Source organism: Ambystoma mexicanum, chromosome 4p (genome assembly GCF_040938575.1).
Source record: "Ambystoma mexicanum isolate Mex_15411 chromosome 4p, UKY_AmexF1_1, whole genome shotgun sequence".
NCBI classification, from domain to species: domain Eukaryota; kingdom Metazoa; phylum Chordata; class Amphibia; order Caudata; family Ambystomatidae; genus Ambystoma; species Ambystoma mexicanum.
The window spans coordinates 544,469,586-544,485,080 of record NC_090927.1 but is presented as its reverse complement, the minus strand read 5'-3'; the positions used below and the strand labels follow the sequence as shown (position 1 = coordinate 544,485,080).

The 15,495-nt window shown below is 42.2% G+C and overlaps 1 protein-coding gene across 6 annotated transcripts in view; it reads right to left on the bottom strand.

Annotated features, from left to right (window-relative positions):
- DLGAP2 (DLG associated protein 2) overlaps nt 1–15,495 on the bottom strand; it is a 2,662,056-nt gene that overhangs the window by 989,670 nt on the left and 1,656,891 nt on the right. For all 6 annotated transcript variants that reach the window (XM_069606086.1, XM_069606087.1, XM_069606085.1 and 3 more), the window contains one exon: nt 14,045–14,192. In XM_069606086.1, the coding sequence (XP_069462187.1) occupies nt 14,045–14,192 (148 nt within the window). The remainder of the gene's footprint in view (nt 1–14,044; nt 14,193–15,495) is intronic.

Sequence of the window (15,495 nt, the reverse complement as noted above, 5' to 3'; positions counted from 1 at the left end):
TCGTCCAAGGCGGGACGAGAATGGCAATACTTCAGCACAAGTTCTGGGTGGCGCAGCTAAATCTTTCGTACCCTTTTGGGGGCAAATATTGAATTTGGAAGACATCAGAAGACTAGCGAGAGTACTGGAGAGGACCATCAACCGGACCACTGACATACTCTATAACATGACTTTAGAACAAAAAGCGATAAGGTTAGTGGCATTTCAGAACTGGATGGCATTAGATGTCATCCTGGCTGAGCGTGGTGGAGTATGTGAATTGGTGGTGTCCGCTTGTGTCGTTTTCGTGCCAGATTCCTCCCCAACTATCTTTAAGGCAATACAGAATCTGCACGTCCTTAGTTCAGAAGTGCATGTTCCCGAGGGAAACTGGGATCTTAGCGCTTCGTTCTGGGACTTCTTGCGATCTTGGGTATGGAAGCTACTTTCAGTCTTGCTGATTATTTTGGCTATTCTGTTCTTTTTCTGTTGTTGTATACAGTGTCTTCCTGGCATATGTTCGGTGTTAGGAGGTTGTTGTGCACAGGCGATGGGTACATTAGGACACAAGGTACGCGCCCGTGAGAAAATGACCAACAAATTTGTGTTGAAAGAAACCTCTGTATTTGACCTCATGGCGATCGATATCTCCAATAGTGACTCAGGATGTATGGACATTGAGACGTGGAGTTACTCGTAAAGTGACTAGAAGTAGTTTAGTTTTCGGCTTAGGCTAAAAGGAGGGTTTGTTAAACGGGAAATCATATCGTGCCTCCTTTCTCGTATATATTGGCATAAGCCCAGTCACTCTGCGAAGAAAGACGCGTTGCAAAGATCCGATTTCAGATCGACTTCGCCGCCATTTTAGGTTCATCCGCCATTTTGATTTCTGTTTAAATGTGACTCTGTGTTCTAAAATGGTGGACAGTGTTTCCCGATTGTGACTGAGCCTTCCCGAACTTTGCACCGTAGTTAATGGTTAGACTGTCCATTGGCCGAATGTTTAGGCTCAGTAAAGAGACCTTTTCCCATGCCTGACTTGTGGTTTTAGAGCTGTCTGCACCAATAAGTCTGATCCACGAACATACATCGAAACAATGAAGAGTAAATGTCAAACATGCACACTGACTGAACTGCATTGTGAGGGACATGTGCTAAGGATTACTGCTAAATCTGGGAATACACTGTTGCCATTGTAACTTGTTTGTATGTAAACGGAAAATGATCCATGTGCATATTATTGTATAAACCATAAGTGAACTTGGCACAAACTCTAGACCATGGATTATTAACTTGCAGAGGGGCTGGATATTATTACCTAAAATGTATAAAATGCATGAAGGTTTAGATGTCCAGTACGTCTCACTTCTCACACTGAAGGGCTGGTATTCACTGTGATGTACTGAGGGCCAGATAGCTATCTGTTTTGTTTCTTTTGTAACTGCGCAGTAATAGAATAAAGATCTGTGAATCTTTATAAGCCCGTGTTTGGTGTATTTCCCTTTGTGGTACTCAGCCTCGATATTTCCTTGCTTTTACAACCTAAAACCATTTATATCTCAGGAAAATGCAGAAACGATTGCTAGAGCAATAATATGATCAAAAATTTATTATTGCTCAAGCCTGCTAATTGGTTTGGACAAAACGGATTGAAACAAACTCCAAGTTTGACAAAATGGTGCGATCAGAGTCGTTATGAAGCTCACGCGCAGAGATCATGTCACGCCGGCAAGACTTGCTCTTCACTGGCTCCCTGTAGAGTCCAGAATCTTGTTTAGGACTTTGACAATAATTCAAAAATGTGGTCAGGGCAAGATGCCAGACTATCTACAACAGCTCCTCCCTAGTAGATCAAATACCAGAGCCTTAAGATTGAACAATCCAATCAACACCTGATACTTGTTCCAAAATGCTGAACCATTAAGGTGGCCAACTGAGCCTTCTTTGCCGCCGGGCCTAAGGTCTGGAATGTTCTCCCTTTACAGATGAGAAGCATTGAGTCACTTGAGATTTTTAAGAAAAGGTTGAAGACTCACCTTTAGCAATCTTGTAAATCTCCTTACTGAGACTCCCCCTACTCTTATCGATACTCTGGATTATGTTCCCTTATTCTTGTGTTGTTCTGTCTTGTAGTGCCCTCCCGCCTTCGGGTCCATGGCTGCGCTATACAAACGTTATAAAGTAAATAAAGTAAAGTCAACTCAAGGCACCTTCCCGTGTACCCTAAAACAGGACAAATCCTCAGTCAGGATCCCGACAACTTAACTATCGCCCCATCACCTATCTTCCCTTCCTATGTAAGATCATTGAGAAAGCGGTACTGGCACAACTGAAGCAACACATCAACACCAACAATCTCCTCCAAACCTACCAATCCATGTTAAAACTCAGATGCAGCAGGGAGACAGCAACCGTACACCATCCTTGACAACCGCCATGCCTCCCACCTGTTTCTACTCAAACTCTCTGTTGCTTTCGGCACAGTAAACCACCAGGCTCTTGCAGACACCCTACATTGGAGCAGCGGGATCAACAACCTTGTCCTACGATGGTTCAAGTCCTACCCCGCCAACCACCAGCAGTTTGTTCAGAAGGACACCTCTAGAATGCCAATGCTACCGATCACTTGTGGATTCCCACATGGTTCCATCTTCTCCACAGTGATCTTCAATCTACAAATTGAGCCACTGGGTGCCGTCCTAGCCACACACAACATCCACATCCACCAATTCGCCATTGACACACACCTATACCTCAAGATTGACTTCATCAAGGGTATCCACGGGCTTAAATCCTGCATCTTCTTGATCCAGTCTTGGATGTCCAGTGCATACTTGAAGCTCAACCCCTCCAAGACTGAATTCCTACTCCTCACCAACAACAGAGAACATCCAGACATACAGACCTGGCTATCAACCATGAACTTTGAGGGCTTCACACCTGAGCTCACCTCCTGCACCAAATCCCTTGGGTTCCATATTGACAAACATATCTCCTTCAAGACACACTTAGCTAAGAAAACTCAGACAGCTTGGTATCAGCTCACCCTCCTGTGGAAATTCAAGCCCTTACTCCCACCAGACAGCTTTGAATCCCCTGTTCAAGCACTGGTCCTTTCTCACCTGGATGGGGGCAATGCACTCCTCAGAGGCCTCCCGTCACCCTCTTTTGTGCCCCTGATAAGTGTCCTACATGCAGCTGCATGACTCATCAAGGGTCTATGCAGATATGATCACATCAGCCCGGCCCTTGTCTACCTTCACTGACTCCCACTGCATGCACAAATCACCTTCAAGTCTTGCGGCATCATCTATAAGGCAGTCGCCCTCAAGTCACCCAGCTACCTCATGGAGAAACTCAGTATCTGCGGCAGACAGCGCACCACCAGAAGCCAAGACACTTGCAGACTTGAAATCCGTCATGGTCAAAAGAAAAGGACCAGAAAATGGGCCTTTCCGCCCTACGCCCCAAGACTATGGCACCTCCTCCCGGTCAGCATCACTCTTACTCCAACGCTCCTACAATTCAGAAAATAACTCAAGACCCACCCCTTCAGGGAATCTCTCCAACTCAACACCTAGGCCATCGCATCACCCCTCACACCAGCTGACTCGATAGACACCGCCTGCCCCTCTGCTCCCAACCACCCGATACAGCAGTATCCCTCCTCTGTGCTCCTCTGTATTCTACCCCCGCTGTATATCTGTTCTGTTGTTACCTCAAAAAAGCACTCCGTTATGCATATGTGCTGTTGTATTGTACCATTGCTTCTCAAAGCTACGTCTGTGCTCAATAAATACAACAATAATAATGATAATAATAATATATTGTCTGAATGGAGGGGGAGAAAGGACAGAAGAAGGGAATCAGGGGTATGAAAGAACCAGAGGAATGAAACAGAGAAAATGGTGTTCAGATGAGTTCAGGAGGTGGACCGAGGGACCAGGAGAACAGAAGGTATTGCAGAGTGTCGAATAATCTGTGGATGAGTTGGATAGGATTGTAGGCAAGGTATTGTATGTCAGAGAGAGAGCTACCCAGTGGCGAGAGTGAAGATGAGTAGAGTGGGGTGTATGCAGTAGAAGGAGGATAGAGGAAGAGTGTGGAGGGTGAATGAGAGAGTAGAGAAGATCAGTGTATGATAGAGGCATGAATTGTAATAATAGAATGGTAGAGAAGGTAGAGACAAGGGATAGACAAGGGATAGGCAAGAGTTGTAGATGGGAAGGTTGCAGGGAGGGGCACGTTATTAGTGGAGTAGAGAAGTAATAGGGATAGGAGGGTAAGGAGTGTGATAAGATCAGAAGGACAGAGTAGGAATAAGGTTGTATGAAAGAGAGATCAGCGAGAAAGGGAGAGAAAAAGGGAGAGTGAACGAGTGTGTGCCAGGTCGTAATAATATTGGAGATAGTAGTAAATGTGAATAGAAGGGGTCTTAGGAGGAAGAACACCATAGTGACTTGGAAGGGAGAGGAGAAAGGTGAGAGAGAAGAAGGGAGGAGGATGAGAGAAGAACTAGGAGAGGGATCAGTAAAAAGTAAGGAGGCGAAAGACCAGGGAGTGGAGGAGTGAGAGGGAGTGAGAGGTAGAGAGAACAAGAGAGTGCTTGAAGAAACAGGCCCCACGTCAAAGCACATTTTTCATTTTATTTATTTTTATTTATTGGGTTTTTGTGATGCACCTAAACACAATGTGTTCAAGGCAAAACATTAAGACCATCATTTGAGGGAACTCTATAGTAGGGTACTGTAAAGGAAGGCATGGTATCAAACAGTGAAGACAGACACAAGTGATCTCAGTTTAAGGGTGTTTATTGAACTTCAATGGGTTACTTGAATGCCTCTCAACACCTACATCTAAATATGGGAGCAAGCTATGCCCATCAAATAATAATAATGCAGTCCTAGTCGAGTCTGTCAAAATAAAAAGGCCTATACTAATAAACCTATTGCCAATCCTTACTTCTAAATACAAAACAGTGTGGGATAATAGTGTAAGCACAAAGCAAATTGCTCAAGAAATAATATGTCAGGATGATTGAGCAGTTGACTTCCCTTCTTCACATTTTCTGTACGGGGCAAGGCAGCAAGTTAGAGATTCGCACACACTCTTGTCTTCTCTTCCAAAAGGATACAGTTCAAAGCAGAGGTATCAGGGCCTTTTGCCAAAACCTTTTTCCAATAAGTCTCTTATTGTAGAGGCCCTGTTTCAACAAATAAGCACCAAAGTTCCTTTCTTATCAGGGTTTTCACATGTACAAGTTCTTGTTTCCAATATTAATCCTGGTTCTTTCTCCTTCAGGCTTGGAACCCTTTTTATCGCAATGTTCACAACTGGTCTCCCTCGTTCACATTCGGACCATGGATCTCCCTCATTTGAGCTTGGATCCTTTAGCTCAACATTCACATTTGGTCTCCCTTGTTTGGGCTCGGGTTATGCAATCTCACTTTGTACGTTTTCTTCTTGATATAAAAAATGAAAGACTTTTGAATGTGCAATGGGTTTTTCTGAACCGTCACAGGACCATTTCGATTCACTTCACACAATGTTCCTACTTTTGTTTCTGCCACCTCTTGACTGCATACCTTTACATAGACCTTTGATTGAACACTCACGCAGCGCCGGACCACTCTGTCACTGGTATTGTATCTTTCCTTCTCAAAGTTCAAACATTAATCAGCAATTTAGGTTTACTCTCGTATTTCATCACATGTGTTTAACAATGTTCATTCCTGCGCTCGTTATACAATGTTGCAGCTTGGAACCTTGACTTCCCCACAGACCGGTTTTGCATCAACCTCCCCAACTCACCAGCTGTGTTGATCTCTCTGGCGTTACTTTGTTCTTGGAGCCAAGGACAATACCACGGCAGAGGCTGCTGCTCCTCCCCGACTTGGTCAGCTATGCGGGAGAGCCTTTGGTGTCTCTGACACACAATGCAGGATTCTGTAGCCTGGTTTCCTGACCTTACATTTTCTGATCTGCAAGGTTCTTGAAAGTAACGGTTTCCTGTTGGAAGCATCAAGGGTATTTCCCTCCTTACAAACCCTTCTTGGTTTGCCGTCCTTCTCTCCTAGTTCAGCTGCCTTCTGGAAACTGCTGTTCCATCATGTGCTTTGCCTCGCTCAGCGTGTGCTCTCGTGCTCTGCTTTTTATCTGTGCGGGGAAGTTTAATGGAAGTCAGGTGTGAGTAATTGCCTGACTTCGCCTGACCATAGTAGTGGGACATGTCAGGTACACTGCTCGGGTGTGAGTCTGTTTTTTCCCAGGGTGGGCTGTCCATGTGAAAGTGTTTGTGAAAGGAAAAGGGGGGTAAGGTTCCCACATATCCTACTTTGTAGGATGGGGTAAAGGTGTTACAGGGCAAGGGATATCGCATCTCGCCATTTGGTGTCCCACTCCCACTCCCCGAAGACCCCTCAAGCAGGTGATCTCCCACACTGGTCCACCTCTAGGAACTAGATCCAAAAGAAATGGCTGTGTCTTGGCCCCCTGGATGACAGATCCCCAGCCACTAGCGTGTGAGACACCTTCTGGTTTATCACAGTGCCCTTAGGAAGACTCAGAGGGGGTAGGATAGATATGGCTGTGGCTTTTAGGCCCTACCATGATTGAGAGGTTTCTTTTGACAGGAGGAGTTACTGATTTGAAGTGTTCAGGCTGACATTGGGTGATAGGGAAGCCTGGGCTGGGGTGGAGGTAGCACCTGGGAGGCTGAGGGACCGGCCAGGACATGCCCTTAGTCAAGTTACCCTACAGTCTAAAAACCCTGGCAACAAATATAGTAACGATTTGATAATAAAAGGCCTGTGCACCATCTGGTATACTCGCATTTCGCTGACCTATTTTTGGTCGTGGTACTTTTCATCGCCGGATTTTACATTGCCAGAAACCCCATTTTTTATTTTTTTTATTTTGGGGGTGTTTTGTTGGGGTTGAGGTATTACTATAATAGTAAGGGGAGGGTCTGGGGGGAAACCCCCCATAATAAAAAAAAACAAAAACAGGGTTTGTGACGATGTAAAATCCGGCGATGAAAAGTACCACGACCAAAAATAGGTCGGCAAAATCACATAGAACCACACCATCTATCGGACATGGGAGTTTCTTAAGGCCTTCTGTGACACCTACTCATTAATTTGGCAAAGTATTGATTCTAAAGCACTTCAAACTGCAATCCTAAATGTACATCTTGCAATATTGGTCCCCCCCAAACTTTGCAACAGTGATTGCTCCCCTCCAGGGAGCTGAGGATGGTCTGCTGGGAAAACATTTTAGGGTGCAAGCAGAGCTTCTCACACTGCAAGGGCTGAGGCCAAACGATGACCTAGTTGAAATGTTGTCCTTTATAGGTCACCTGCCGTCTCTTGTATTGCTGCATGGTCTTACCATGTGTACTACGCTGGGAGTCCAAGTTAAGAGAAACCCCCAGAGGTGAAGTTCGGACAGGAGTGTCAATAGTTGTTCATGTATTTAGAGGACTTGTTTGGGAAACTGGCCTTGCATGTTTGGGGACCATACTGAGGTACTGTGACCTACATATGCCTCCGTATGTGTCGAGTGAGTCGACCATCTCCACACTATCTACAACTTGCATGCATAATTATTTTCCTAATGGATCCAGCTTGTTCTCTAGTTTTGGCAACATTTTGTTTTCTTTACTTGTAGGGGAGATTTCATGGCAAATAGGGCAGTGCAAGAAAAAAAGCACTAACTCCATTACCGTTGCATTATTGCCACATTATGGTACTACCATACTGCAGAGGAAGAGCTAAGTACCCCCGCCTCAACCGTCCAGCCCATATTACCTATAGATTGGAAGCCATGTGACGTACACGGAGCAGTTGAATCGTCAAAGAGCAGAGTATGCGCCTTGGTCCAGTACCAGTGAAAGTGCCAATACCTAAGAGAATCTGGGAGCCAAGGTACCCGTTGAGAAAACTATACCTGCATACAAGGAAATATGATGGCCGTTTGAATGAAATCATTGAAGAAGCAGAGCAATAAGTAGCAAGGATGAATGGTAACATCATTTACCATTGCCAGTATGTGTTACATGAAGCTGAGATGATGTACACAGAAGAGATGCAGTGATCAGAGAATGCTGATATTCTATAAGGCATCAAGGAAATATTAAGGGTAAGTGACATCTTGGGATCAAGGTGAAGAAGCTTATGCCACAGAAACAGATGAAGGTATCAAGTTATTTTACACGTGTACAGATGCAGAAGAAATACAAGCAGCAAAGTAATCTTGAAGCTAGCTTTAAGCTTATAGTGAGTAGATTGCGGCAAGTGCCAACATATACATATATACGAATTCGAGAATTATGGATATTCACACTAATGTATTATAGCAGGTTGGACAGTAGCAAAAAGGCCTCGTTTCAGTGTGTCGCAGTTAAAAAGCAAATTGAATTACAAGTGAATTTCAGCAAAAGGCGAGGTTGGTTATCAAAACTGGAGTGAACTGACATTTGATACAAAATCGTGTGAAGGAACAAAACTCCTGTTCAGAAGGCATGAACATAACAAGGAAGACGTCAGAGGTCTATTAGAAAATAATATTAAATGCACGAAAAGGCTAATTCCATGGTCCCTAGTCAAGTGGAAGTATGAAGTTGGACGAACGAGATGGTCACACCTCCTACGCACGGAGGCAGACTGTGCTTCTCACTCCCTAATTTTCTCAGTGCTAAGAACAGTCTCAAGGGTGAGCTTTAAAGGCCCAATTGACAGTAGACCACTGAGGTGATGATGGATTGATATGCTAATTGGTGGGAAGCTAAAGTTAAGGCAACCTCACCAGCACCTGGATGGACACCCTGTTTGCTGCTAACATAGGTGGAAAAATACTGAAGGAGGGTAGAGTGCCAACCAATTGTAGAGGACTGTAATTAGGGGTCCTATAGTTGTGTAAACCAATGGGACGTTGTGTATTTAGTGACGTTCATAATGAACATTTTTAGGGGAGGGCTTAGTTGCCCCAACTGATGTTACCAATTACATAGTTACACTTTTTTAGACTAGTAAGGATCATATACTTAGATGTTCACTTAGAGCCAATAGCACATGCTTATAGGTTTTTGTAATTTGCCACGCAGGATAACGTTAGTACACATGTGGTTTAGACATTATTGATGACACATATTGCTTATAAAAGCTCTGTTTTTTCTTAAAGTACTTTGAGTTTGAAGATCGAGTGATTGCTTTGATGTTTGATATGCTCCCTGTTTTAGAAAATTGATATTAAAACAGTTTTCCTTTTGTCAACTTCCTGAGTCGGCTCTATTATTGATGTATGAGTAAGGTCTGCATCCCCATCCGTCTCAAGGGTAATTGCTACTCATCAAAGGGTCTGGACTATCCAGTTCACTACTATAACTTCGGTGGTGAGGTGAAAGAAATAACTCCAGCAAAATGCAAAATCAGCCAAATTGGTGGTATTACCGCTGGCAGTAATTCTGCCGAAATCCCCATGTACTATGGACTCCATGAATGGGACTCACTGCGCCATAAAATGGTTTAAGGTTTAAATGCTGAAAATGTGCTAAATATGTGGCTTAAACAGATCTGGCAGTACTCAGTGATTCAACATGCTCGCCAAGATCCTAGTAACCTTGTGTCTCATGTATTTCAACATCTGCCCAATTTACTAATTCAAAAAGTCCAAACCCCTGTGCCAGCGTTTGCCTCATGCTACATGTCACTAGAACATACCTCCCAGCCTGCAATCCCTTTAATGTACCTGTATAATGGACAAGACTTTCTTGAAAGATGCTCCTGCATATCTGCACAAGATATGCCCTTGATACATATTGACCACAAAACTGAGATTTGGAAATTCAGCATTAACAAATTGTGAAAAAAGAAAATGGAAGAAGTATGGTGGCCTAATTCTAAGGAATCAGAGGACCAGAGTTTGAGTTTCAAACAACCTACCTAAAGTGCTAAAAAGGCACACTAAGACTGTTTTCTTTAAGAAACAATATTAAATATTGAAATGCCTCTGAGGACCAACCCCGCCTGCGGCAGAGAATGGAACCATCTGCAGCATAGCCAACCTGCTCCGTCCCATATGGCATGGTCTTGCAATTCAATCATCACTTACCCATCTCAATCACCACCCATGATGGGATTCCTTGCAGAAGTCAATTCTTAAAGATATTTATCCTTTGGAAGCACCTCAAAGAAAGACATTTGGAATACTGCCCGCCATGGATTGCAATGTCTGCCTCTACAGTAGAAATATACACCCACACCTTCAGTAGAGATCTGAATTGGCCATAGGGAGCATATATATCACTCTACCCTATTAGTGTGAATAAGAAGGCTGTGAAACTCTACAGCCCATGCATTTCATCATTAGAACATGTTAGTTTAATTTAGTCATGTTAGTTTAATTTAGTCGGATAGAAAATAATACAGCCTGGATGATTAGGTGACAGTGTTCTAAACATCTTTTTGCAGATTTTTTTTAAACTAAATCAATCACACAATAATTGAACTGCTATTTATAGCATGTTTACAAAACCTCAGAGATATCATCAAGTTCCACAAGGTTCTGTTCTTGGTCCTCTTTTCTTTTCTCTTTACATCACTCCTCTTTCCACTCTTGTATCCTCTTCAATACTCCAACTTTCGCTTTTACAATACATGTCATGCACAACCTTTTCTTTCTTTTCATGCCACTAAGCTTCTGATTACATCCCCTAGTTTCTCATGTTTTGAATACTGCTCTGCCCTTCAGATTGGTTCCTTTTTTTCGCACTATCCCCTCTTCATTCTGTCTTTAACTCTGCTTATCATCTTTTGTGTTTTGTCCATCCCTTCTATCCATCTCTCTTCTTCCTTCCAACTCAACTTCTTTTCCACGTCCTCATTATTGTATATTAATGCTCTCCTTGCCCTGCACCTTCCTATCTCTCTTGACTCGTCTCTTTTTTTCATCTTTTCTGAACTTGGTTAAAAACTCATTTTCTTTCTCATATATATAAAAACTGATCACTGTCGGTGATCCTGCTGAAGTTGTTGTTTTCTCCTCCATTGAATACTCTGTTTTTGTGTATGCTCATTGCTTTGGCAAAAGCACTATATACATTTCAATAAACAAGTTTATGGGTTTATGTCAGCTTTCTGCGCTCACCAAATGTATTAGAAGTGCATTCCACAAATGTAAGTTATTACAATTAATACAGTTCAATTATTTAAACTTCAAATCAAAATAATTAATTGGCATAAGCACAATCCAGCCAACACGTGTTTCGACCTCTGGTCTTTCTCAAGGCTGGTATTAGTATCAAACATAATAACATGGCATAAAATATGAGTTATAATATATTCATACCAATAGCAGGTAAGGCAGATTAGCAGAGAGAAAGGAACAAACAAAGAACATTCAACATAAGGTACATTCTGATAATTGTGTTACAGATATTGTGATTTGTCAAATGGTAGGCCCTGGCTAAGTATCATGCAAAGCGTGGATTTAGTGCAGCACCCAAAATGCTCTCGTCAAATATGGTTAGGTTACACATTGTCCATTATGTGTGTGCATCTGCAGATTAGCTTATCCCACCTATTCAGGTGTCTTACAATAGTTTCAAGCCTTTAAACGCCATTACACTAGTATATCTCCCCGCTGATTTTTGTTACTAGTATAGCTACAGTTCTGAAAACTAAACACATACACTGTTTGATAGCAAATTTGGTCAATAAAACTCACCAATAGTTGGTACTGTGTACGGTCTGGAATAGGAAGTAGAGACAGTTAACTAGTAATTAGTAGCTCCTTGGGTTTATGGTCCCACCCCCATGAATTAGTGATTGGGTCCTCGGACACTTACCCAATGTTAGCACATCATTCGTGATCTAGCATAAATGTTCAAGCTGGTTTTCCTGTGGATCCAAACTGTGATGATACAAACATTGGATTATAGTGAGTAAGCCCTACACATGATAAACCTCGTCTATCTGATGTTTATCTTCTTTAAATATATTTAAATTAATATAACTCTGACTTACCCTTGTTGTAGGCCATTAGTATGCTGCTGATATTAGTTCCCTGTTGGGTGATTTCTCCATCCAGGTCAGTAGTGTCACTGTGGGGAAGCAGTGTTTATTTAGTTACATGTGCTCCCCATAATCTAGGCCCACGTTAAGGCCAGGTGTTTGATGCCCCTCACCCAAAGGTCTATACACTCGATCAGTCACAAAATATAATGCCCCTTAACACACGCACTATTTACATATATCTAATTCAAGATTGCACCCGCGAGTAAAGAAACACGCGGAACACTGTGCTGATCCCAACAAGGGACCGTCAGTCACTACACAGGTAAGGGACATTATATTATTTGACTGATCGAGTGTATAGATTTCTGGGTGAGGGGCATCAAACACTTGGCCTTAACGTGGGCATATATTATGGGGGAGCACATGTAACTAAAGAAACACTGCTTCCCCACAGTGAAACTACTGACCTGGAGCAAGAAATCACTCAACAGGGAAATAATTTCAGCAGTATACTAACAGGCTGCAACAAGGGTAAATGAGTGTTATATTAATTTAATTATATTTAAAGAAGATAAACATCGGATAGACGAGGTTTATCATGTGGAGGGCTTACTCACTATAATCCAATGTATGTATCATTACAGTTTGGAGCCACTGGAAAACCAGCTTGAACATTTATACTTTATAGATCACGAATGACGTGCTAACATTGGGTAAGTGTCCGAGGACCCAATCACTAATTCATGGGGCTGGGACCATAAACCCCTGGAGCTACTAAGTACTAGTTTACTGTTACTACTTCCTATTCCAGACCATACACAGTACCAACTATTGGTGAGTTTTACTGACCACATTTGCTATCAAACAGTGGATGGGCTTAGTTTTCAGAGCTGAAGCTATAGTAGCAACAAAGACCAGCTGGGAGATCTACTACTGTAATACCGTTTAAAGGCTTGAAGCTATAGTAAGACACCTGCATGGGTGGGATAAGCTAATCCTCAGATGCCCACGCATAATGGAAAATTTGGAACCTAACCATATTTGACCAGAGCATTTTGGATGCTGCACTAAATCCACGCTTTGCATGATACCTAACCAAGGCCTAACACGTGACAAATCACAATATCTGTAACACAATTATCAGAATGTGCCTCATGTTGAATGTTATTTGTTCTTTTCTCTCTGCCAATCTGCCTTACATGCTATTGGTATGTATATATTATCACTCGTAATTTATGCCATGTGATTATGTTTGATACTAATACCAGCCTTGAGAAAGACCAGAGGTCAAAACGTGTGTTGACTAGATTGTGCTTATACCAATTACATATTTTGATTTGAAGTTTAAACAATTATACTGTATTAATTGTAATAAATTAAATTTGTGAAATGCACTTCTAATATATTTGACGAGCGCAGAAAGCTGGAACAAACCCATACACTTGTTGATTTCTATTGGGCCTAGGATAAGACACAATCTTACCAGCACTGCAGCACACCTGCATAGTCTTTTTGAGTTTTGTGGTCGCCAAGAAGACCAGCTGTACCCATCAGCATGGGCGTAGCTGAACACCTGCATAGTATATTTCACGCACACTTTTAGGCTTAAGTGCGCTCCTAAGCAGCTTGACCCAAGTCTTGCTACCTACATTTCAATAAATACAAATACAAAGCTCTCCTCAAGTTCTTGTAAAAAGCCTTGTTTACTATGCTGACCATTTACAGGTTGATAATGTGAGGTGAAGAGGCATGGATAGGCCAAGTAATGTATATGCAGCCCTCATCATGCCTAAAGATACACTTTCAATGTTGATGAACTCTTCAACATTCTCGAAATGAGAGACATAACGTAAGTTCCATTTTTTTAAACTGCCCGTTTCAGGTCATTAACTTTTGTTAAGATCCATATGCTTGATTCTAGGTATGTTTCAAACCAAAGATGCGTGCATTCACAAAGTTACAATAAATAAGCCAAAATAATGCATGACCAAGCAAAGCAAGAGGTGGATTGGGATATGCAGCTGCTAAAGGAATCAAAAGTGGCTTCCAACCTGACTGACACAGCTGGCCTGACTGAGTGTGCTCACAGCCCTCATGTAGCTCTGGTTTCTTGACCGGAACTTGGGAGAGTTGTAGTTTGGCGAAGCTTCCATGATGTGCACAGTAGGCATTTCACTTGCAGTTTGTAGGTAGCTCTGGCTATAAACAAATACATAAAGAAAATAAACAGAAATATGCTGTCATGTTTAGAATAAAGTACAAAAATACAGATTATCTCATGTCTAAATTGTTGTGAACATGTTCACCAATGGGCGCTCTATTAATTTGAAGACACAAGCAAATAACATGGGAGATCATTCTTGGAAGCACACGTAAAACAAATCAGTGCAAAAAGTTAATATATTTATTTAAATGGGTTTGACCGAGCACAACCCGGCTTTGCAACAATCCTTCGCGAGCTGACATACATTTTAAGTTTGTATTTATGTATTAACAAAAGAAAAAGTGCTGCACAAAGAGGCAATCTAGGAAGAGCACATAGTATTTATTTATTTTGGCTGTTTATTGAGCAAGTTTCCAGCTTTGGGAAGCAGCGGCAGAACACTGTATATCATTGGGGGATACAGACCTAAATTAGGTGGTAAAAAAGGTAAACCAGTCCTTACAAAATAGAATTTATTGACAGCATTCGAGTTGTTCATCAGAACAGATACTGGGGCTGGGTGGGTTTAACAGGAATATATCTGGGGGGAGGGGGTGCAGACGTAGCTCATTGAAGGATCAGTGTCCTTTCATGGACTAGTGTTTCCGGTCACACAAAACCTCAATTTTATTTGAAACTCTCTTTCTCACGCTCATACTCGTCTCAGTCAGGATAAAGCATTTGAAGGCATGAAGAGAGTCAGAATCATTCCTGGAACGTTCATACTCACACCAGTCAAGATAAATCATGAAGAATACCTGAAGAGAGTGAGAATCATTACTGGAACGCTCATATTCATCCCAGTCATGATAAAGCGTTAAGAATATCTGACAAGAGTGCAAAATCATTACTGGAAAGCCCATACTCGTTCCAGTCAAGCTAGAGCATTGAGAATACCTGAAGAAAGTGGGATTCAGTACTGGAACGCTTACACTCATCCCAGTGAAGTTAAACTATTAAGAGCATCTAAAGAGACTGAAAAACATCACTGAAATGCTCATAAGCATCCCATTCAAGACAGAACCAGAAAAAAAAAGAAAAATAGGGAATATCATTATTGGAACACTCATACTTTTCCGAGTCACCTGGTGAAGGGTAGATAGAATGTCATAAGGATGAGCATATGACAGGGCATGGCAATAAGAGCATACGAGAGAGCAAGAAACATACCTCAGCAGGGAGACCTAGGCAGACATAGAGTCACAGTTGCTACGGATGCTGAAGAGGAATAAAGCACCACACAGCTGGGATGTAGCCGTTCTTCATCTTCCCACTTCAAAACTGAATATGAAGGGAGTA